Below are 24,583 nucleotides of genomic sequence, written 5' to 3'. Positions count from 1 at the left end.
AGTGATGCACTGGAAGGAATGATATCCCTTCACTGTACTTGTTTTGGTTAGAGGCACGTCATGCGCACACACACACACACACACTCACACACGCACATTGAAGGGGAGAGTGCTACACAAATATGTGAATACAAGGAAGCAGAAATTATTGGAATTGAAGTTTTTTTTAATCTGTTGCTCACAAAGGTTTAGAGTCTATGCTTTATAATGGAGATTGTTGCAGCCATTGAAAGATTTATTAAAATGTGCTCTGCCTCAAAGAGAACACATTAGAAGACGTATGGTTGTAATCCAGAGGACAGATTGACCACATGGGAGAGTGATGGTCTAGGTGATGGTCTAGGTGAAGGTGGCGGTCATGTGGGTTTTGAGAATTTAGGGAGACATGACTGACATACATTGATGACTAGTCAGAAATGGGAAGGAAATGGAAAATAAACCAGTACCCACATATCTGGCTTGCATTTAGAAGCAGAGAACCCTAGGGTAAGAGCCAGTTGACCTAAGTGAGGGAGAGTGGGTGATTGAGTGGGCTGTGCCCGAAGTTCTCACCTCCTTAGCTCTGTGGCCTCTCAGTCCAGGTCTCTTCTGGGAAGTCTGGATAAGACAGCATTACTGGAAAAGTACAGGCTTGCCACCATCAGAAAACAGACAATGTATATCAACAGGGATTCTGACTGAAATTAAAGGTAAAACATCAAGCAACTTAATACTTTTATATCCCAAAATGGCCATCATAGTTTATAAGTTTTTTGCTTAAGTGAGTGTCATATACTTCAAATACAGTGGCAACGTGATGGTTGTCATGGCAACCAAACCCTTATCTTTCTGGGGCTAGCTCTGCCAGTTGGGCTTTTTCAGCCACTCCCTTCTCTTCTGTAACAAACAGGTAAGGGCTGCTGCCCAAAAGGATTGTTGGGGTGAAGGGACACTCAACATTTCTCTTGTTCTGGGAGCAATTAAAAATCAGAATTGAAACTAAGATGGTGATTGGATTTGATACATGATATGTTTCAAGATATGAGAGGCATGAAAAGTCCGCAGTTATTGCAAGCAAATGCATACCATGGATGAAATAAGTATTTAGAAGTTCACATTTTTAAGATCTGAGCCATTTCAAGATGCGAAGTGCTTTACTGCGTTTTTCTTCCCTATGAAAAATTCTCTGAAACTAGAGTGACTCAAGCAGAGCCTGGAAAATACTGGAGAATCACATGATGGCTAAAAATAAGCTCCTCATCTCCAGCAGGGACTGTAAACAGAGCAGAAGAAACTCAGCACACCAGCGCTCCCACTTGCCGGATGGGCTCAATGGAGTATTGCCTCAGCCTACCACAGGGCAGCCTCTATGCCTGCTGCTCTATCAGGAAGGGGTCCTCAGACCCTGCAATGGGAAGTGGCAGCCATGCCCTTGGGGAACACTGCCCTACAGCGAGACTCACCACTGTGCTTTCTCAGGGCAGAGATCTATGGGATAACACCAGAGCAGCCATTGGAAGGGAGGGAGACTGACTCATAGCCCTTGTCCCTGATTGCTTTTTTCCTTTTCTTTCACCCCCTCCCTGAGGAATCAACAGCAGATGCTATCAATCAGAGAATATCTTGTGGTTTCTTTTTGCTTCTGCTAAGATGGCAAAGCACAGGTTATATAACATCACCGGACATAGGATTTATTTGTTAATTAAAACACTGCAAGTACTTTGTCCATCTTGCACTGACTCAGAGGGATGACTGCAGTAGCCTGCTCACTGCCCTTTCTGTGTCCTCTCTCGAAGTCTGCAGGCTCAGAAAGCAAGTGAGCCTTTTAAAACCAGTCAAGGCATGTCAGTCCTCCACTCAGGCTCTGTGTGGCTTGTACCTCCAGTGTGTTTCTGATCCTCTGTCTGCAGCATTCCTTGCCCTCTGTTCCGGTTACCTGCCCGAGGCCCTGAACAGGCAAAGTAGGATCCTTAAACAGTGTCCTTAGGCCTTTATCTCCTGACTGCTCTGCCCGGCTGTCCACATGGCTCCCTTCCTCATCTTGGTTCAGATCTTGGTTCAAAGCTTACTTTCCAGTTGAGACTTTGAAGACCTAAGGGTTGCTCCTGCCTCTGTAGTGTCCTTTGCAGGGATCCTAGAAGTTATGTAGGCTGTTGGTCTACATGATGAGTAAGACTTGGGAGGAGGTGGTTATTAGGGATTAAACTTGGTCAAGGTCTTGCGCATGCTAGGCAAGTGCTGTACCACTCCTAGCCCTTGTGGTTGTTGTTGTGTTGTTTTTGAGATAAACCCTTGCTGTCTTTTCCTGGGCTGGTCTCAAAGTCACAATCCTATCCCTACCTCCTGGGTAGCTAGAATTACAGGTGTGAGACTTCCAAGCCAGTATGATACCTCACACTTAGCTGGTGGCTCTCTTTGGTAGCTTTCTGGCGTAAGGACTCCTGGCCTGGCCTGAGTACACTCAGCTCAATGTGGCTTGTAGAAGTCCTGCAGGTCTGAGCGAGGAGTTAGAACCAGAGAAGGCCAAGACCCATTGTCCAATTCCCTCTTTCCTAAAGCACTGACTTTCTAGTTTGCTCTCTTGCATATGCCATATGATGGGTATCTTTTGTGTTTCATGTGCTATTTTTTTTTCAAACTGCCTGTTAGCTTTCCAGATATATAATAGGGTTCAATAAATATTTATTGCATGGATAAGTGAAGAGGATAACTACGGAGCACAGAGCCTTGTGCTGCAGCACACTGATTTTCATTATGGTTGGAGGGTGGATAGTTGGGGAGGGCGGGGATCCTGTGCCTTGGAGTCCACTTTTAGGCACGCCACTTTTAGAGAGCTTTCTTTAAGTAAAAATGCGTTTTCATTTCCTTATTTTTTCAGCACTTTCATTTTTATTTTGCAGTGTGTTTTGGAATCATTGGTTGAGTCAAGTCTCATTTACTAGATAATGCTGGCAAAGCAGGCTGACTCTCATTGAGCACATATTATATACCAGCTATGATGTGAGAGTTTTCTCTGTTTGAACCCATGTCCTCCTCCCACTGCTGAGAAGCTGTACTCCTCTTCCTATTTAAACCCCAAACAAGCAGGTTGCAGCAGAGTCAGCCCACTTAGCAAGTAGCAGAGCAGGATTCCTTGTGAATACTACTAGGCTGAAGAGACTTACTGGTTGTTTTGAGACAGGATCTCCTTAGAAAGCAGAGGCTAGCCTGGAACTCATAGGCCTCCTGCCTACATGCTCACAATGCTGTGAGCATCACAGCTCCTTACCACTCTTACACTGTACCTCCCTGCCTCCCTGGGAGCAAGCTGGCGGCTATCCAACTCTATGCCAGTCCCACAAATCAGTGTGCTTCCTGCTCCCAGTGTGGAGCTGCCCCAGGCTGCTCCTAGAGGAGTGGCCCACTTTTATGAGCTGACACTGACACAGTGAAAAAGGAGAGCAGCCAAACTTTGCCACTGGCTACACTGGGAAGGATGAAGTCATGAGGGTTCTGAACTCATTTCAGAATAAAAGAATCAGCCTCTTAATGGGCTTATGAACCTGGGACCCTGAAGCTCTGGAAAAGTGCTAGTGAGGCTGAACTCTGATCTGACTACTGAGGGCCATGTTTTTACCCTTGGAGCAGGACAGATCGCAGGATCCACAAAATAAAAGGATGGAGCAATTTTTAAAAAGAAGAGATCAAGTCTGTATTAATTGAAGTTGCAGAAGTCAGAATTGTGTAGGGGTGGTCCCTCTTACTGCTGTCTGATGGTCCAGGTACCAGGCACTGAGGACATCCCTGTGGGCCCTCACATGCTTTCCCCCATTAGCAGCTGTTTTCTTTTGCTTGGTTTTATATCACAGTCATTATATGAATTACAAAATTAAATCTGTTTGCAAAGACGGAGGAGATAAGAAAGTAATAACAGATCCATCCACAAACAGTACAGGTGTGGTATGTCTGCCTGCCCTGTTTCAATTGTTCTCTAGGGCTTTAAATTAATGAGAAGGCCTGTGGGGGAGGGGTTGGAAAGAAATGGTCTTTCAAAGTAGGAAAGAAGTTGAGAGTGACTGGACCAGTAGCTTTCTAAGTGATGGAGGCGGGGGGGGGGGGGAAGGAGGCGGAACGTCTGTCTGTCTGTCTGCCTGTGCACGTTCTTTCATGTTTTTAATATCCCTGTGGTTTTTGTCAACAGTATTAATGTCATATTTTTAGCTCCTTTGTTTATGATTTTGGCAAAAGGAGAATAACAGATTATGTGAGAAGAATTTCTAAATTCTAGCAGAACCCTGGCCACAGAGAGCAACGCCAAGTACAGGGCTTTTATTTGCTTCTCCCTTCTGAATCCACTGAGCCTCGTATGCCCCAAATGAAGCATTTTCCATAAACATCAAACAGGCTACTAATTATTGACATTAGACACAGCAATGCTCTGGCTTCACTAAGGCTGTAAATCAGACCACTCACTCTCTTAGGTTTTTTTTTTAACAACTATGGTTAAAATGTCCTAGAATCATATTTATACCCCCATCCTAAAGGCTTTAATTAAGATACAACTCAAAGACCAGCATTGTGAATCATGTCCATAATCCAGTGGGCAAATTTTAGAGAATTACAGGGACTTGTACAGAATTTATATGTCTAGTTTCCTTTGCTTCTGAAATTGCTTTTTATTTTGAAAGCAAAAATTAGGGAAGGAGAGAAAAGCTTGAGGGCAAAACAATTGTTTATACACAAAGCTATCATTAATTAGGTTTTCAGGACATCATCAAATGTGGTTTTAAAAAATGAAAATGTTTGATAGGCACAAGAAAGCAATCTCTAACTGTTGTAGCCAAAGAATCTATACCTTCTTTAGAAGTCATTATGTCAGTTGGGCACTGGTGGCTCACGCCTATAATCCTAACTACTCAAAGGGCTGAGATCTGAGGATCATGGTTCAAAGCCAGTGCAATAAGAAAGTCTGTGAGACTCATATGTCCAGTTAACCAACAAAAAGCCACAAGTAGAGCTGTGGCTCAAGTAGTAGAGTGCCAGTTTTGAGCAAAAAAAAGGTCAGGGACAGGGCTTGGGTCCTGAGTTGGACCTACAATACTGGCACAAAACAAGGGGTGACATTGCTCAAGATATGTTGCATTCATAAACTGCTTTGTTGATACAACTGCTTAAAAATAATAATAAAAAGAAAAATCTCATCATGTCAGTATTTTCCACATAAGCACTGTTGAGCCATGACACACAGAAGATACAGAATTATGATTACTGGCAGGAAGAGCATGCTGGAAAGCAACAGGATAGCTATTGAGGAACTCAGTATCTAAAGCCAGGATTGGATATATAGGACATGATTTGGTCATCTCACAAGATTAGAAAATAAAAATAGCTTACCTAAAAGTATGATATCAATGTTAACTTTACTGGCATTGCTAATTGCAATTTTCTGTTAACACTCTTTATTATAGTAGATCTAGTGAGTGGGGAAAAAATACCTGATCCCAGAAACTGATTTTTTGGGGATTGTGGTTATTTGGGAAAGGAAAAAAAAGACAGCAAGATCTATAAAGAAACAAAAACCAGACTGTCTAAAGGTTATGCTATCTTTTTGGATATTGTCTATCATTATTTCTCTAAAAAGTAAATCCTAAGTTCATTGAGTATCTGGAGGCTTCTTTTTGTTTTAGTGTTTGATAATTATAAGATAATGCTGAGAGGTAAATGGCTTAAGATCAATTGTTGAAAGAGCTCACTTTACATTGTTCTCAAAATGAGTCTTTAGTTTAATACCGAATTGTACATAAAACAACCCAAACCTCTGATAATACTAAGCTCTTTGCAATATCTTTTGTGTACTTTCTGTTTTTCATTAGGACATGTAAATAATACAGTTAGTTAATGACAGGCTCCATGTCTTTACTTTTACAAACTCTCTAATTTTTACTAAATACTGAATAATTGATCTGTTACAGAATTTGGCATTTTTTCCATTCCTTCATGGCTCAGCCTAAACCTTGTCTTTCTCAGGGGTGACTAGAGGACAGGGCAGAATCTGTCCCCACCTTACGGTGTGTGTTGAGCTAATAGAACAACTGAGGACACCAAAGTCTGATTTTTATGCCTTCATCTTTCTCATCTCAGGAGAATCTGTAAGAGGCACTCATGTGGGCCAGTATAAAAGCTCTAGGGTCCTCAGGCTCCTCTTGACATTTACGGGTATAAGAAATGCTATTTTAAGACTAAAACCATGGAAGCACAGTAGCTTTAAGAGTCAGACCTCCATGGGCATATTTAAGTTGGGATCTGGCAACACACAACAGACACGTGTTTTCTCAGAAAAAGCATCTTCCTTGTAAGACTATGTGACTTAAACCATGGCCTCTGCCATGAGCTGTGTGGAGAGTGTCGCTCCTGGTCTCTCCCTCCCAGCCAGCGTCCTCTGTTCCTTCCTACTATGGCTGTGCCCCCATTGTTGGCTTATTATCACCCTTTTCCCTCTTATTAAACAGTTCTTTTTTTATTTCATTTGATGGTATCCTGAAGCATAAGCCCTGATAGCCCTGTTTTACTAGCAATCATCCTCTGGGTTTTTTTTTTCTTTTTGATTGTGCAGAGAGTAAAAACAGGCCACTTGTGTTAACCCAGGCCTGGTTATTGCAAGCAGTTACATCATAGTTGTTGACCTGCTGGTTGATGAACAGGCAATGTGTTGTATACTCTCTTGGGAAGTTCCTTTGCGGGGCTGTATGTGACAGATGTGGACAACCCAGTACAAACCACTGGATTCCTCCCCCTCCACTTAGATACTGCCCAACTTTGTTTACTCATGAAGCCCATTGATGAGCCTGGTGCCACATGTAAAGGGGTCTGTGTTATAACTGAAAGTGATCTTGACAGGCAACCAAAGAAGAAATCTGTTTCTAGGAGCATGACACCCTTTGAATGGTTTTCTCCCATGTTGCCTATCCCAGCCATGACTTTGATGCTGGCATGAGGTCCCTGCTGGAGTGATACCTCTGCTAGGACTTGTTTACAATCTTAAAACCTCACAAAGTGTGTCTGGCCAGGCATTGTGCATGGCCATAAAGGTGTAAAATGACGAACCAAACAGATGCATCCCCTGCACCGTGGAGTCTGGTCTGTCCAGCAGGCAAAGTGGGTTACTCAAGAATAGCTACACTCGCACAGTAGGGAAAGTAAGTATTCAGGGTATGTGACCACCTACAGGAAGTGACATCCAAGCTCAGACCTGAAGAATAGAAGACCTGCTCTCTCAGAAGAGATAGGAAAGGACAGGAGGGAGGTTAGTGTGGACAGAAGGAAAACAGCCCAAATCACACTAGTGGGTCATGGAGTCATGGAACATGGGTTCGTCTCTAAGAAGGCTCAGGGTACCCCAGTTGGGGGCTCTTAAGTGACTATCACTGCCAAGAAACTCAGGTCTTAAAAAGATTCTTAGACATTTTAGGAAGGTATTAATCATAGCTGGATGTTGTCCCCCTTTTTATTTGGCGTTATAGCAAAAATGTGATGTCGCTTCCCAAAAGGCATAATGGAACTCAGTTTTGCAATACCCGTCCCATGTCCCCTGCCTCCACAACTTCCAACCAGGTCAGAGTGACCTGCTTCCCGTCTGTTCCTCCAGTTTGCTTTACCCAGCAGGTTATAAACTTGCTTAGCAGGACAGAGAAATAATGTTCCTGAAGTGTTCTGTAGGCATCTATAGAGAAGAAGGGTCCTGATGGCCATGACCAAGTCACAACTAAACAAAGCACACCATCCTCACAGATCCCTGAAGACTGACTCTGAATACGCAGCCTATTTTGTCATTCCCAGCTGAATGATATTCAAGTCTCTCGAACCTCTTCTTGTATTCTTAAAAATCCGCCCCTCTCTCCTTTGCCAGGTGCTGGTGGCTCACGCCTGTGATCTTAGCTACTCAGGAACCTGAGAACTGAGGATCACTGTTCAAAGCCAGCCCAGGCAGGAAAATTTGAGACTCTTTATCTCCAATAAACCACCAGACTGAAAGTGGAGCTGTGGCTCAAAGTGGTAGATCACTAGCCTGGAGCAAAAAAAGATCAGGGACAACACCCAGGCCCTGATTTCAAGCCCTGTAAGCAACCAAAAATAGAAAAGAAAAAAGATTTCCCCCTCTATAACAGAGAGATAAGTATTTTCGAGGCTTCCGCACTGTTCCTGCTTTCCAAGAGTATGTATGACTAGTATCTGTAACTAATGACTACAGACACCTGGGGGTACGTAATGTGTTTTATAGTCTTCCTGTTGGCTGCATTGTAATTAAGGTATTGGTTGAAACTTGTCATTTCTGTCGTATACTGTCTTTAGAATCCCTGCCCTCTTTTTAATGTGTTGGAAAACCAGGGAGGGGGATAAACTATAAAGTTGGAAACTACATAACCAAGGTTTTATTTGCTTGCTCCTGTATTTATTTTGGTATTTGTATTTCAAAAATGACTAAGGTATGTTCCTTGCCCTCCAAGAACCTTCTAGAAAGACACAGGGTGTGGGACCAGTTGGCAATGTAGTTGGTCAGGAAGAATGTGTAGGAGGATCACTTACATCAGAGAGCTAAGGAAGCCAGAGCTTCCCCCTCCCTGCAACTGTGTTCAGAATAAGAGGATCCAGGGCAGTGCCCGATCATGGCGAGACAGTTCTTAACCCATGAAACGCACACACTTCACTGTATATACCCTGTGATTTCTGTCTGTGCTCTGTTCTATACAGTGAGTCTCCATGAGCTGAGTACAAAACAGGTAATGTCTCACCTGAACTCAGTGCTTTCTCTTTATATATGTGTATATATATATATATATATATATATATATATATATATATATATATATCCTCATTCATGATACTCAGTGGATCACTTGGTTAAGGTGCTGACTCCCAGACTTCCTGATGTACAGGGGCATGGATGTAAAGGAGTGATAGAGTAATCAATCCCTTGTCACCTAGCAATCTTACTTCCTAAAACTCTCTCACCTGCTGCTTCATGTCCACTGACAAGACTTTGCAGGATCAGCTCCGAGTTTTTAGTTTTGAAAAGCTATGATTTTTTTTCCAATTCTAGCATTTCTTCCCTAGTAAATGACAATATTTCTGTATTCTTTCTGTCTCTTTCCCCCCATTATAGCCTGGTGGATATTTACATACCAAGTTCATTGCAAGAAATTTACAGCCATTCTTCCTGATAATGCCACTGTCCCACTGTGGCCAGTTGGGAGCTACTTTTGGCTGTGTCCTTTCCTTTGATAACACATCCTTGCTTTTTCACACAGAACATCCTAGGCTCATCTGGTACATTCCCTACCCACCTCTGAAATCAGCCATGTCTCAAGAAGCTCATTCATTACAGAATGACACTTAGAAATCAAGATTTGAGCATCAGAGGTGCTCAGTGCTAAGGAGATGCCTTTGTAACTGGACTCTTTACTGAAGCTACAAAATATGTTGAATGGGAAAAGAAAAACATGTTTATTTTTTCTGAAGTATAAATCTATTCTCTGTTAGAAACTCAGTTGGGATGATTATTTGAGGCTATCTAAGAGCCTTTCTTCTTAACTATAACAACAGTGAAAACCTTAAGTTTCCTTTATGGCTGTTTGTCTGTCTGGAGGGGAAAGGGACAATTTTCTTAATTGTTTGTTTCTTGAGAAAAAAAAAGAACTTCCCACAAGTGTTGCCCATGGACCCTGTAGTTTAATCATTTGTGTTTCTTTTTAACTGTATTTATGTCTGTAATGGGTAGGGATCACTGGATCTCATATACTTCTTGGGAAGCCCTTAATATCATACATTTGCTATACATCTAAAAACCATTTTTAACGTTGCAGCATTCATCATTTAGTTGGTTGTTTCCAGGTGCAGCTAAATCAAGTCCAGCATCTAAACCGGGATCCACACCTTCTCGTCCCTCTTCTGCCAAAAGGGCTTCATCCAGTGGCTCAGCATCCAGGTCTGACAAAGATTTAGAAACACAGGTCCTACAGCTTAATGAGCAGGTAAGTCATTGTCTCCATCCATGTTTCTGTCATCACTGATGTGTGAGGCACAGAAAAGCAAACCCCTGTAGGTCTGAGACAAAGGTGTGAAGTTGAGGTAAAAATCAGTAGACTGGTGAATAAAGGGTGTTAGTCATTCATCTTAAAGCAGTACATCAAGATGGGGCAGATAATTTAGTCGCAGCAAGTCTTCAGGCCGTACTCAGCCTTCCCCATGGCTCAGTGGCATCCTGAGCTCCAGTCTGGTCTGTAACTCATCCTACCCACTCTGGCCAGTCCAAATAATTTTAAAGGGTGTTTTAGGTTAAACTATCTCCCTATCCTTCCCCTTTTCCTAGACTCTCTCCTTTTAGTAACTGTCAGTTGAGCCTATTTTATGTGACAGATACTATGCTGAATGCTGGTAATATAATGGTAGCAAGATAGAGACCTTCCTTCCTTTAGAACTTACAGCTAACAGTTGAAGTAAAGAGGAGGAAGGAAGGGAAAGAAGAGATAAAGGGGTGGGGGAGAGAGAGAGAAAAGGAAGGAAGGGAGGGAGGAGAGAGAGAAGGAAGAAGAGGAGAGGGAAGGGGGAGGGAGGGAAGAGAGAGAAGAAAAGGGAAGGAAGGAGAAAGACAGAGAATGACAGAGAAAGAGAGCATGCAAGTGAGCAAGCCAGCCAGCCAGACATTGGACAAAGACTGCAGCTGTGTTTTAAGTCTGTTTTTAATCTAATATAGTAAATGTAGCTTTACTGGCTTTTAAATTCCCAATGTAAAATCATAAGTATTCTAACTAGTAATAGCTAATTTTGTGTAAAAATATATACAGCTGTCTCAAGTGATAGAACACTAGCCTTGAGCAAAAAAGTTCAGGGACAGCACCCAAGCCCTGAGTTCAAGCCCCAGAACCAGCTCCCCCCCCCAAAAAAAAAGTATCCACAGCTTACTTACAAATATTAAAACAATGGGATTTGTAGGGACACTGCAGAAGTTCCCCCCGCCAGCCCCAGAAACCAAGATGTCATTGTGTTTTGTTGTCCTTAAATAGTAGTTCACAGAAGGTGCCATTTAATGAAACAGTTTATGGCTACAATGCATCTTGACCAATGACACCCTTTTTGTCATTCTCTTCTATCCCTCTCAACTTACCCCTTCCCTCAACATTTTTAATGTTGTAGAATATACATTGAATTCTTGACTGCATCTCCTCTCCCCCTCCCCTGACGGACTTCTTCTTCGTCTTCTTCTCTACCCTTTCCTTCTTGACCCTACCCCACCCCTTTGAAGTTCCTGCTTCATACCATTTGAGTTCTTTCTCGAATCTGCCATATTTCAGGTAATACATTTGTATACTCTTGCATACCACCCAACATATTTACTTATGTATTTATAACCTAAATCCAGCTTCTACTTAGCAGGGAAAACATGGAACCTTTGTCTGTTTCGGCTAGATTTACTTAACATAAGTTTGTCTTTACAAAATGCCTTGTGGAACCATCCCGATGCTGCTACCAGTCTGTGAAGAACGTGGAATCTAAGCCCTCAGGCTGTTCCCAGCCACTCAGCAGGCCAGTCCCAGTGATTAATCTTCTTTCTGCTGAGTCAGCAAGAGTTTGAAAAGTTTCTTCCTTTTAAAAGATAATTGCATATTTGCAATCAACAATCTAGTTTAAAAAGCAGGCAGCTGGTTTCACAAGGGTGTTTCTTTACAATTCCAATCACTTTAATGAAAAAGTTAAAACCTTAAGTCATCTGGCAGGTAGATCTTTGATTTAGAAATGTGAAGTGTTCCAGTTACCTGCTGGTTCTTAGTTTGAGCTCATGGAGAATTTCTAGTAATGACTTCGCTAATGAAAGACAGTAAGGATAGCAGTAATGAGCTTTAGACCACAAGCCTAAGGCTCCAAGAAAGCCATAGTGAACCTAAAGAGAATCTGACATAAGTCCATAACACTTCAGATTTATGCCTACATTCTGCTTTAAAGGCTCAGATCTTTTGATATCATTATACCTCATTTCTTCGTGACTCCTTTCCTCCCTGTCTTCTCCTTCCACCACACTTAAGTTTCTAACTACCTGGCCTAAATGCTCACTGAATGGAAGCCTTCTTCCCTTGCCCCCTTTCTTTCTTACAGCCTTGACCAACAAGGCTACTTCCTCTCCTTGTAGTCACCTCCTAGCTCCCCATTAGCTCTTCAAATCCAACAGAGTTCCCATCCCAAGACCTCCAAAGCACCATGATTAAACCATCTTGTCATCCTAATGCTACTCTAGAAAGGTCTTCTTTCCTCTTGTAATTCCTTCATTATTCCCAAGAGGCCCCTCTGCCCTCCACCCCCAGGCCTTGACACAGAGGAGGAAGTACCTGACCCTACTGTGCCTCCCAGGAGGAGACACACACTCAAACCTGGGAATCCGTCCTTCAGCAGGTATCTTCTCCCGATCTGCAATTTGCCCCTTCTGCTTTCTGATCTTGAAGCCTTCAAGAGTCTCTCTGAGCCTAAGGGGAGGCCACCCAAACACCACAGTGCTACAGCTGAGAACACAAGGACAGAAGAGGCCAAGTGAGTTACAGTGGTAATAGAGAAAGTGACAAGTGCCATAAACTTTCAGGATTTTCACTTACTTGGCCTCCTGCCTTTATTCAGGCAATCTCCCATGATCTGCTATAAAAGTAACACTAGGCTAGACAATCTCAATAATAGAGATGAATCAAAAGATGTAGGGGAGGAAGACATAAATAAAATAATTAGGGATTCTTTCTGGGCAGTGGGTTAGCCAACAGGAAGTGAGTTAGGGCCAAGACTGTGTGCAGGGACCCCTGATGGGGAGGGAAAATAGGCTCTGGGTAACCCAGGCAGAGAGACCGTGGCTGTCATTCATACATCAAGGCCTGGGAAGACCTGCAGTCTGTGGACACATTGGGAGGAGTTGTGAGCTCTGTTGAAAAGGAATATACACTCCATGGTACTATGCCCTTGACTTTTCTTACAGATCCATCAGACATCTGCCATGACATGTGAGAGATGAGGTTGGCCTCGGTCTTTATGAATAGGGCCATGAAAATGGAATTATATTTTCCAGTTGATCTTTCATCCACTAACCTAGCTGCTGCCAGTTTTAACTAGAGAATGTTTATAGCTGAGTGCCTCTTGCCTAACACATCTGGAATACCACCAAAACCCATCCTGGGCTGAGTATTTGTACAAAAACCTCAGCTACTTTCTCATTGCACAAACCAAAGCACTCCCAGAAAGCAGCCAAACCTCAATTTTGTGGGTTGATGGTATCCTTGGTTGGGTTGGGAGAGTGGTGGTATATCTAACCAACCAGCCACAGATCCATGCGCTGGCACCAGCTCAGGGTAGACATGGATTGTTTGGCTAAGCCAAGAGATGAGGTTTATTGGTTTCAAGCAGAAAAAGTTCTCTAGAAGAGTTTTCTTTTTTTAGGAAATTCAGTTTTGTTGCCTTGTGTATTTACAAACATTCATGGTCTCATATTAACAACAGAAAGAGTTCAGAGTCAGAGAGGCAGAGATCAAGAGGACCATGGTTTGAGGCTAGTCAGAGCAAATGATTAACCATGCAGGTAGACAGATCGCTCTGACTGGTTAATCAACAGTTGATAGAAAAGAGTGATTGGCATTCTCCTGAGACTGGACGTTTGGTCAAGGCTTAAGTTCAAACAACAGCCTTCTTAATTCTTCCTCAGATTTGCACTTACTTATTTCATCTTCTCTTTTTATGTATTTTAGGTCCTTGTCTACAAGCAATAGGTGATGTCTTATTTCTTGTTCTGTATTTGGGGGATTTCTTCTCTACTTTTACTCTCTGCAGGTACATTCATTAAAACTTGCCCTTGAAGGTGTGGAAAAGGAAAGAGATTTCTACTTTGGGAAGTTGAGAGAGATTGAGCTGCTCTGCCAAGAACATGGGCAGGAAAATGATGACCTTGTGCAGCGACTAATGGAAGTGCTCTATGCTTCAGATGAACAGGTAAGTGTGTGGAGCCGTCGGCTCCAGAATTCTAAAACAACTCTTCATCCAAGTGCAGTGGATCCATGCGCTAAGTCTCCATGGTTCCCTTGGGCTTCAGAACTATAGCTGAATCAATACATTCGACATTCTCAGAGGAATAAACATTTTCATCACCATCATCGTCTGTTCACTCAGTTCTGTGGGACATGTATCCATAAATCAGCCTGGAAAGAGATCGGTAGAGGTAAGGGCTTTACCTGAGAAAGGACAATCCAACCTCAAGTAGTTTTTAACTCTGTGAGCAAATAAGCAGTGAGAATGTCTATAAGAACTCTTCTTTCTTCTGATCTTTCAGTGAGTCTGATTGCAAGAGAAATAATCAAGATACCCATAGCCAGGACAGACCAGCACTGTGGGACAGCCCTTGGTAGAAGGCTTCTTTCATGGGGAGAACTTGACACATTTGCTGCTCGTGAGCAAATAAGCTGAGAGCAACTCAGCATGTGTCTGTGTGGGCAATGAAAAGCAGATGTGAGGAGCAGGGAATGAACCCAGGAGGAAAGTGGGAGGGATAAATAGTAGAAACTGGGGCAAATCATACCAGTCTGCCTGTGCAGGAAGAGAAAGGCCTAACACCCAGAGAAGCAAGAACCTCACCTTCTACAGATTTGAGTGGTGAAAGGCAAGAGCCACAGGCTAGGGTTCAAAGCTGAAGTGCTTAGGTCCATCTGACCAGGAAGCCAGTGGTGCTTAGACAGTGCTGTGGTGGAGTTGCACAGGGCTTAGTATTTCTATTGAAGTAATGAGCCACTGGCAAGCTTACTGTCTCTTCTTCCAGCAGAATGCCAGGCCAGTATTTACTTGATTTATGTCTTAACATGATAGCAGTGAAGCTTTCCTAAGCAATAAGGAACTGTGTCTGAGGTTTGGAAGCTCTTCCTTAGTCACTTTTTGTCTTGCCCTTAGTATTTTTTTAGAGTTCTTTCTTGATTACCAGTAGGTCAGAATGTAGATTTGGAAGCCCCTAGGAGTTGGCCTAGTGAAGTCTCAGAAGCTGTTGTGGCTTCCAGTAATGTTAGATCTGATGGTAAATGCTGTGTAGTGTCTGTGACAGTGAATTACACAACGTTCTTTACATACAAAGTGTTTTGCTGTCTGTTGAGCACAGAGTAATTATGGTTATTGCCTTCCCAAACTTGATTTCCCTAAATTGAATGAGGGCTACACAGCCATGGGAGGCATCACTGACCAAGCTGTGTTAATACATGCCAGCCGGAGCAAGGCCAGCACACAGGCCCACAATGGCTTCCCAGCCTTGCTCTTGCAGCAGGATGGAAAACTCTCATCCCAACAAGGCGACCTTGTGCTGGAGTACCTCCAGATAAACTCCAGTTGAAGAGTAGTGGCAGGCCCATGGATTCCTGCAGAAGGATAGATAGATAGGCTAGCCAGCCTCTAGCAAGCGTGCTGGCCTCCCTGGTGTGTCTTCAGGGGTCTCTGCCTAGATGTCCATACTTGGCTTTGTTCAGCCATTTCCATCACACTGTCCAACCTTAACACCCCTAGCTGCCCACAGCGCTGCTCTTGCAGTACATGCACAGCCACAGTGCAGATGCCTGCCCAGGAGCAGTCATGCTTGGAAGCCTCATTAGTCATAAGACTGAATGAGTTTATCAGGTCCTTTCTCAGTCACCTTGGCTGAAACTAGACTGGGAGGAACCTGTGGCTATGGGTGTATTCACTTATTAGCTCCTCCTGTGCTCTTGAGAATTCTAGTAGGTATTTGTTATTGTTGTCCCATTTTACAGATGAACAGAAACTAAGAGAGGTTAAATATCTTTCCCAAAATCTTTGACAACTAGTCTGTATCCTGGGTTCATGCTGTCCCTTCTCCAGACCTGACCACATATGGCTTTTGGGAGGTACTTTTTGGTTGGGGATTAGGGGAGGGGTGCTAGGAATGGAACCCAGAGCCTCGTGCATGCTAACAATATGCTCGCCTTCCGCCTGTGAGCCAACTTTTAAACAAGATGGGGATAGTAATGGCTAGTATTTATTGAACATTTAGTATATTCTAGATAAAGCATTCTTGTATAGTGAACATTTTGTTGGCAGTACCGAGATCTGAAAATCAAAGCCTTACACTTGCTAAAGAGGTATTCTACCACTTCAGCTACTCTGCTGGTCCTTTTTGTATTGGTTATGTTCATGATAGGGTGTCATTTTATGCCCAAACTAGACTGGACTGTGATCCTTCCTGTTGTCACTGGCATGTCAGGTACATGCCACCATACCCAGCTATTGTTTTCCCCCTGTAGCGAGGATACCAGCCTTTAGTTGAAATGGATTCTCACAAACTTCTGTGCCTAGACTGACCTGATCCCTAATCTACTCCTTCCAAGTAGGTAGATGGCTGGATCCACCACATACAGCTTCTGTGTTCATTTCTCACCCTAATCATATCCCTACACAGTGAGTGATGTTCCTTTTCTACATTTACAGATAAGATGACTCTCACAACAATGCATGGTTAACAAACTCCACCATTGTGGTTTGAGCCCAGGTTTATTGACTTCAGGCCCCAAATCTCCAGGACTGTGTTACCTCCCTCCTAGCATATTAGGTGTCAAGGGGCAGGAAAAAAAATAAAGAAGACATGTAGATAGATGATTTTCTTGGAAGTCTTTAGCTGAATATGTTCTTTGTGTGAAGAAGTTAATGCCAATCAAATGCCTACCTGGATTTTCCTCAGATCACTCCCTCGTTTTATTTTGTTGATTTATACCTACAAATGTCTTAGCATGGCCTCATCTACCTTGGCATTCACCTGGTTGAGTCAGCATCTATTTTCTGCTAGCTAGTTGATATATTTTCTAAAGCCACTTTTATTGTCACTGCTGGCACTGTGCCACTTTGAGCCTTCACATCTGCCTTCCTCCTCGAAGATCGTGAGTCCTGTTTCTGGGGCAGCCTCCAAGCTCTGCACTGGAGAGGGACCTTAGAGAACTGCCAGCCCTGTCCACCACCTCTTTGTCTCGTGGTCTGGAAAGGCATCACTTTTGAGGACATACTCAGTGGCTACAGTGCCACCCACAATCCCATGCCCAGCTCTCTAAATCCTCCTTTGTTTCCATGGCACTTGGTCCTGACCCTGTGACCCTATATCCTGTTTTCAGGACATTTCCACACTGAATGGCAAGTCTGCACTCACATGCAAGTCTCATATGCATGGGATCCAGAAAAAAATATATCGCTAGTTTGTTCACTATGCTGTTGGTATGACTGTATACAAGTCTGAGATGGCAAATGTTTCTAGACATCTGCCTTTCCCAGAACGCTCCTGGGAATAGCAGAACTACTGGAGAATAAGAGGATAGATTTTCATGGTTGCAATTCAGTTAAAGTACATGACATACCACGTATGTCACTTACAGGCCATGCACCATGTGTGTCATATGCATCATGTATGTCACGTGTTGTACATGTCATGTGTATCATATGGATTGTGTGTGCCACGTATAGTATGTATCATGTATGTAATGTGTGCCAGGTGTGTCAAATGTGTCATTTGTGTCGTGTATGTCATGAAATGTGTCATGTGTACCACATTATATGGCACAGGTTGCATGTGTGTCATGCCATGCACATCACAGGTCATGCATGTCATCTGTATCATGAATGTCATGTGCCGTGGCATCAGTTAGGTGATGTGTTATTCTATGTGTCATGTATGTCATATGCTATTCATGTCATGTGTGACATAGGAAATGACCTTTGTGCCTTGTCATTTATGTTGTGTGTCATGTCATTTGTGTCATATGTCATGCATGTCCTTTATGGTATGTGTGCTGTGTATATCATGTATGACACTTATGCCCTGTGTGTTGTGCATGTCATGTGTGTTATGTGCCATTAATATAAATTATGTCATGGCATTGGCATTGTGCACGCCTTGCCATGTGTGTTATATCATACACATTTATGCCATGTCTCACTTATATAATTAATGTTATTTGTCATAATTGACACATTTGTGTCAGACATGTCACTCATGTGTAATACATATTGTGTGTCATATGCCATGTAGTTTGTCGTGTCATATATGCTATGCATGACATGTGTCCTTTATATCATGTATGCCATTGTGACACATGGCATGTGCACAATGTATGTCATATGCCATGTAGGTCAATTATGTCATGTGTGTCTTATGTCAGGTGTCACATGTTATGTTGTGTGTGTTCTGTATGCTGTGTACCATGTCGTGGGTTATGTGCACAACACAGTTAGCATACCTAACACATGTGGTATAAATGACATACATGACACAAATGACATTTATGGCACACTTGACACATATACAAACATGACACCTATGATATAAACACCATGCATGACAAACCAAATACATGAGATGTGTGACACAAATGACACGTGTCATTGAAATATAAAATTACCTGGCACATGACATGTTTGACACGTGACACACATGACATTGATGGCACATATGACAAATGACATGCATGACATGACATAAAAGACAAGTATATGGCATGCATGGCATAAGTGACACAAATGTCATGCATGACAACATGATGTAGATGACTTGCACAACACATGGCATGATGAATGAAATAACATGACATAATTGACATGTGTGGTGCATGATGTGTGACACGTGTGAATGACATATGTGGCACATGTGACACGTATGATATGCATGACATATGTGTTGTATATCTGGCATTCATGATACATGACATGTATGACATAGTGCAGATGGCATGACACATGGCACAATTGTCATGCGTGGCAGGTGACATGCACGGCCGGTGACATGTATGGCACTTACGAGATACGTGTAGCGTGACACGTGGCATGTGTGACATAACACATGGTGTGCATGAGACCTGTGGCACATGTAGCAGTATGGGATGTGTGACACAAATGAAATGCGTGACATGACACTATACACAGGACGTATGATGTACTATACATGTGACACATGTACATATGGCATGTGACATAAATGACATGCATGAGGCTGAGTGTCCCCCTGTGTTTAAGAAGCAGGAGCCATTGAGCTTCTATGAAGACCCCCTCCTCCATCTTTTGACCCCATTTCTCTTCTACAATAGCCACAGTCTTTCAGTACTGTCTTCTATCTTGCTTATCTTTTTATTGATTTCCATGAGAATAAAGAGTTATAACATCCCTCAGCACTGAGCATTTAGAGAGATGTAATGGGTTGATATGGAAATACTAAAATTAACCAGCTGGTACTTCAATGCATCCATGCCAATTTCCCTTGGCCTCCTACCTACATGTGAGCTTAATTTCTTCATTCTCACATTGGCTATGAAAAAAAAAAAAAGATTTTTTTTCCCCTGAAAACCTACAATGGCATTGTATGGGCTGGGAACTCTCAGCTGTGATATGTAACATGTCAAAATTTCAGGTATGTTTTCCCAGACTTTCTGACTGCTTTATTTTGCACCCATGCATTGATAACTTGGGGGATTTGTTTCTTTAAGTCAGCATTGCTCAGGTCTGCATTTCTGAAGTTAGGTGACATCAATTGCATTATCCTCCATCTGGGATTTTAGCTCACTGTGTGAGGCTACTGTCCTAAGCCAGTGGAGGCCACAGAGCCTCCACTTGTTCAACATGAGGAAGACCCACCCCTTGTTCATCATGGGGAAGGGTCTCATTTAATAGATCCCTGGTCCTACAGCTTGTTACAGGCTCAACAATTACTTGAATCTGGGTCTTTCAACTCTCAGTTCTGGGTTAACTCTATTGTCCTATAGTTAACTCCCAGCTTGGATGAGATTCTTTGCAAAATGTAAAACAGATCCCACTTCTGAGACTTTCCCATCAGTCTAACATGTACATAAACAATTATGTAAGAAAGCACACTTTGGGCCAGCTGAGGGTTGAGGGGAAACACGGAAGACATCACCCTATACTGAAGAGTTAGGGTAATAAATAAAACAACTCTGTCACACTGGGGGCCTGGAACCTGGCTAAAGAAGTTGTAAAGCCACACAGTAAGGAATGCACCCAGGGCTACTGTATACTGTGTCTCAGAAGCAAAAATGGGGACAAAGGCTGCAAAACTTAGAGGAACTGTTCATATCCAGAGGAAGCAGAGGCTTCATGGAAGAACCATGCTTTTCCATGAAATGGTCATTGTTTTCGTTCCTCTAAACAGAGGGAGAACACCTGCTTTTATGGAGGCCAGTGCCTGTTTCTTGGCTAATGTTACCATGAGTGAAATGCCCTCTTAGTCCTCATCAGAGTGTCACTGTCAGCTGAAGTGCTAGCTTCCTGAGCTAAGATGACGGCTCTGACATATGCCAAGCAATGGGCCAAACAGCTAGCAGAGGATACTACTAAGTGTACAACCTGAGGTACCCAGGACCCAGAGAGCCTGAGGCCAGAGAACATCTGAAGTAGGAATGTAAGGGCCAGACAGACAGCAGGAAGTGGTCCAGCCCTATGAGGTGGTAACATGATGTGGTTATGAATATGAGGGGATCACACAATTTCCAAATAATTGGCACAAAATCAGTAAGACATAGTGCTTGATTTGATCTCAGGTCTTTCAGACAATGTCACTTTCTACTTTGAGTTGTCACTTTGAGTTACTTTGTTATTATTTATACTTCTGGAAAAAATATGTTAAAGAGTTCTTCCAGTAGAATCATAATCACAACTTACACTTAATAGTTACTATATGCCAAAATTCCTTCTAGGTATTTTATTGGTTTTTTAAACTCATTAATTTCTGTATTCATCAGTCAGTTAATCACACTGAAAACCTTATTATATAGGTATTCTTACTGTCCCTCATTTTACAGACAAAAACAGTGAAGGCATGGAGCAGTTACATTACATGCCCTGACTCTCACAGTTTAAAAATAACAAAGCTGGGACTCCAAAGTCCATGCACGCAACCTTGACATACTACCTCTCAGAAAATACTCATCTTGTGACCTTGACTAATAGTCTGATAGTCTTTGTCATCCATTCTGAGTCCTCCATGGGTTCTTCCTCTTGACGCATCATGTTGAATCTATAGAGGGAAGAAAAATGAGACTGAGTTGAAGAAAGCTCTGGTCCTGCCTCAAGAACCTCAGAATCCTGTAGATAAAGCCAAAGATTTCAAACAAGATTCCAAGTCAGTTTTATAGTACAATGAACTATAGAATGCTACGGCAGGAAAACAGGTGTGGGTCTGGATCATACCTGTCTAGAATGAGATCTTGACAGCTCTGCCCTGGGCTGCAGGGACTAGGAACTTGTTAGAAAGGGGATAGGTTTAAGCAGGTCAGGAGTCTGTGTGATGGGATCTGAGCCCTTCTCCATGCCAGTTTACATGCCGCACTGCATCCCAAAACCCTGTGTCATTACAGGAGGGACAATTAGCTGCACTGGTAATAAGTTAACTTTGCCTCTAGGTCAAAATGAAAGAACTAGCTGGACACTGGAGAGTCATCCCTGTATGTAATCTTAGCTACTCTGAAGACTGAGATCTGAGGATAATAGTTTGAATAGTTTGAAGCCAGCCTGGGCAGCAAAGTCTGTGGAGGTGCAGCTCAACCTTGAACAAAAAAAAAAAAAAAGCCAAGCAAGAGTAACAAGACATTAATTAAGTTTAAGAAAAACAGAAAAAAAGAAGGAAGGAAGGAAGGTAGGAAGGGGAAGAGAGAGGAAGACAGGAAGGAAGGAGAGGGAGGAAGACATGAAAGGAGAAGGGAAAAAGGAGAGAAAGATGGGAGAGAGAAAGGAAAGGAAGGAGGGTGGTAGGAAGGAAAAGAGGGAGGGAGAACAGAGAGGAAGGAAGGCAAGGAGGAAAAGGGGAGGGGAGAAGGAAAAAGAAAGAAGAGAGAAAAAGTGAGAAAAGTTGCAGCTATAGATATACTTAACTGGGTTAGGCAAGTAATAATTAGGACATTTGGAACCAAATAGAGCTACCACACCTACCTAGCTTAGAGTCTACAAGCAGACAATAATAAAATAGAGCCTGAAGCATCCTAAACAGATGTCCCAAAACTTTGAGCCACAGCCTGAGTTCTGTGCCAAGAAGGCTCTCCTTCATGAGGACAGCCCATGAATATGACTGTTAGCCTTTCCTTCAGAAACTAACAGGTGGTTTCCCAGGTATCTAAACCCACCTGAGATTGGTACAGAAAAACCCTGCTTTAGGCAGACAGCATCAAGGCATGGATGACCACAGTGGAGGAAATAGGAAACAGATCAGAAAAACCACATGGTGGGCTGTTCATGTAGGGATAGTCACCCAGCACATACAGCAGCCTAGACTTGTGTGGTAGGGCTCAGCTTATTTATTTGTGGTTATCACAATGCTGTGGAATCATGTTTGGACTGTTTAACTTTTTGCAGAAGACAGGCAAGTATGGAATATGTTCTATGAAAATATCCTTCCAAAACAATTGGAAAAAAATAAGTTTGGTGCTTATTGCGTGATAACTGTTGTTTGCAGAATGATCATTTGATGGCACATGGATGCGAAGGCATCCCTGTGTGCATTAGTCACTAGTAGGAGGGAAATCATTGCAGGGTAAGTCCTGACTAAGCCTGATTCTGTCCACAGACTGAAGATGCCATGCTACCCAGAGATCATAAGCTGGGACTCCCGTTGGGCCTCAGATTCAGTAAATTATTTCAACTGAAACTTCTCCCTTGCCCTACAGGAGGGCCACACAGAAGAGGCAGAAGCAGAGGAGCAAGCCCATGACCAGCAGCCCCAGCAGCAAGAAGAGTACTGAACTGTCTCTGCAGCTCTTGACACTTCCATTGTGCATGGGAACTTTCTTCTGGAGAATTGGAACATGTGTGGCCTCAAGCTCAGCAAAACACCAACTGTTCCCAATCTGCTGTTACCATCAACGCACCATCGCATACGCCAGCCACTGCTCTTGGTTCCCACCTCCTTTGCCAAGATGCATTTGTAGGTGGCCATTTGAGTCACCTACCTGAGAAAGTGTAGTGTTATATACCTTCAGCGTCACCACTTGGCTGCTTGAGATTGGTTCTGCTCTCTCCCTTCCCCAACCCTCCCCCGCCCCACACCTGTTTCTTTCCAGAACAACTCTTCCCTACCCCAACACCACTACCACTTCCACCCCTTTTTATCTTGGTGTGAAACAATGGTAATTTGGTATATGGTATTTATATTGGCATTTCTTAACCCAGTGTCACTAGATGTCACATGCATTTGTGGTGCTTTGATGTTTGCAAGTTTTAACCTCTGATCATCAATTTGGTCAAGTAATGAATTGGAACAAAGGGAAACAGATACTTGATATGAAAGCCATAACGATAGTGACTTGTGTCATGGGGGGAAAAACAAGTCAGTTTCTCCCTCTCTTCACAACAGGAAAGGGAAAGAAATGGATTCAACAGTAGGACTTCAGGGCCCAGCAGTATTTCATAGAGCAGCATGTTAAACAACCACACAGTATGTTGTTAGTTTCAAAAGACATTCACTCGAGGAAAAACACCATCTCAGCTTTGCCCTTTCTCCTCATGCCCCTGCTCTCCCACCCCTGTTCCCAGGTTCTCATGGTGTTTTCTTTCTCAGGGTCCTCTTTGGTGGGCATCCGTGAACTCCAAGATGTTGTTATCAGCTATCTGCAATCCAAAGGGGGTCTTGATAGGTGCAGGCCCTCCTGCCTCATCCCTTGTCCTTGTGTGGTTTCCGCCCCCTCCCCGGCCTGCCATGTTCACTGGGGAATTCCTACTAAAGGGTAATGTGGGCCTGCAGCCTGAGCTGCAGGGCCCTGCGCGGTGTTACCCTCTGGTTGGAGGCTAGCAGTGAGGATTCATGGGAGCAAAATTCCCAGAGAATTTTGCAGTCTGGTATTGACTGGGAGAACAGCAATGGAACACCTTTGCCTCCTGGGATCTTCTAGATAAAGAGGAGTCTCCCCTCTTCCAACATAAGGGCCTACCTAGTCACTGACATTTGCTCAGCCATGGAAATTGATAATAGAGGAAACATCTATTGATGAGTTTAAAGCATTCCTTATAACTAATAGTTGCACATTTTTCTTAGTCTTTTTCCAAATCTCTGCCTTTCTCTCCCCGCCTTTTGACAGATGGTATTTCTTCCCAGATCATGCATTTTGCTTGGTTTCCAACATTAAGTTTACTTCCCCCTTCGTATTCGACTTAGCAGGTGCAACAAAAACAGAAACAAATGTGCCCACCCCACTTTCCACCTAAGTGAAAAAGCATAAAATAAATTTATGAAATATGCATCATAAAAGCTTCGAAATCTCTTTATTAATCGATGAAACACTTGCTTCTCAACTCTAGCATTGAAGCTTGGCACCAAAAGAACTCTTTTTCCAAAATAAATCTTCCGCAGCAAAGTGGTATTTATTGAGTTACATGTGGAAAAGATGGTTTGTATATTCTGAGATTCTTACAACACACTGTGCAGATTTGGACAGATAGATGTTCCATGGGGTTTGACTTCCCTTTCTTCTCTCTCCTGCTCACTCTGCATGGCAACAGCAGCTCATTTCTCTCAGGCTGAAAAGCCTGGCTCCCAGCAGTGACATCCTCCAACGCCTGGTTACAGGTAATGGCTGTGCTATAC

At 43.0% G+C, this 24,583-nt stretch overlaps 1 protein-coding gene across 3 annotated transcripts in view; it reads left to right on the top strand.

The window, feature by feature from the left end:
* Window positions 1-24,247, top strand: part of Mapre2 (microtubule-associated protein, RP/EB family, member 2) — a 146,572-nt gene extending 122,325 nt beyond the window's left edge. For all 3 annotated transcript variants that reach the window (XM_013014904.1, XM_013014903.1, XM_013014902.1), the window contains 3 exons: window positions 9,847-9,986; window positions 13,810-13,968; window positions 22,671-24,247. In XM_013014904.1, coding sequence (XP_012870358.1) covers window positions 9,847-9,986; window positions 13,810-13,968; window positions 22,671-22,745 — 374 coding nt within the window. In that variant the 3' untranslated portion in view covers window positions 22,746-24,247. The remainder of the gene's footprint in view (window positions 1-9,846; window positions 9,987-13,809; window positions 13,969-22,670) is intronic.
* The last annotated feature ends 336 nt before the right edge of the window (window positions 24,248-24,583 follow it).

The sequence above is a fragment of the Dipodomys ordii genome, unplaced genomic scaffold (assembly GCF_000151885.1).
Source record: "Dipodomys ordii isolate 6190 unplaced genomic scaffold, Dord_2.0 Scaffold25, whole genome shotgun sequence".
Taxonomy (NCBI): Eukaryota; Metazoa; Chordata; class Mammalia; order Rodentia; family Heteromyidae; genus Dipodomys; species Dipodomys ordii.
This window is presented reverse-complemented; position numbering and strand designations above follow the sequence as displayed.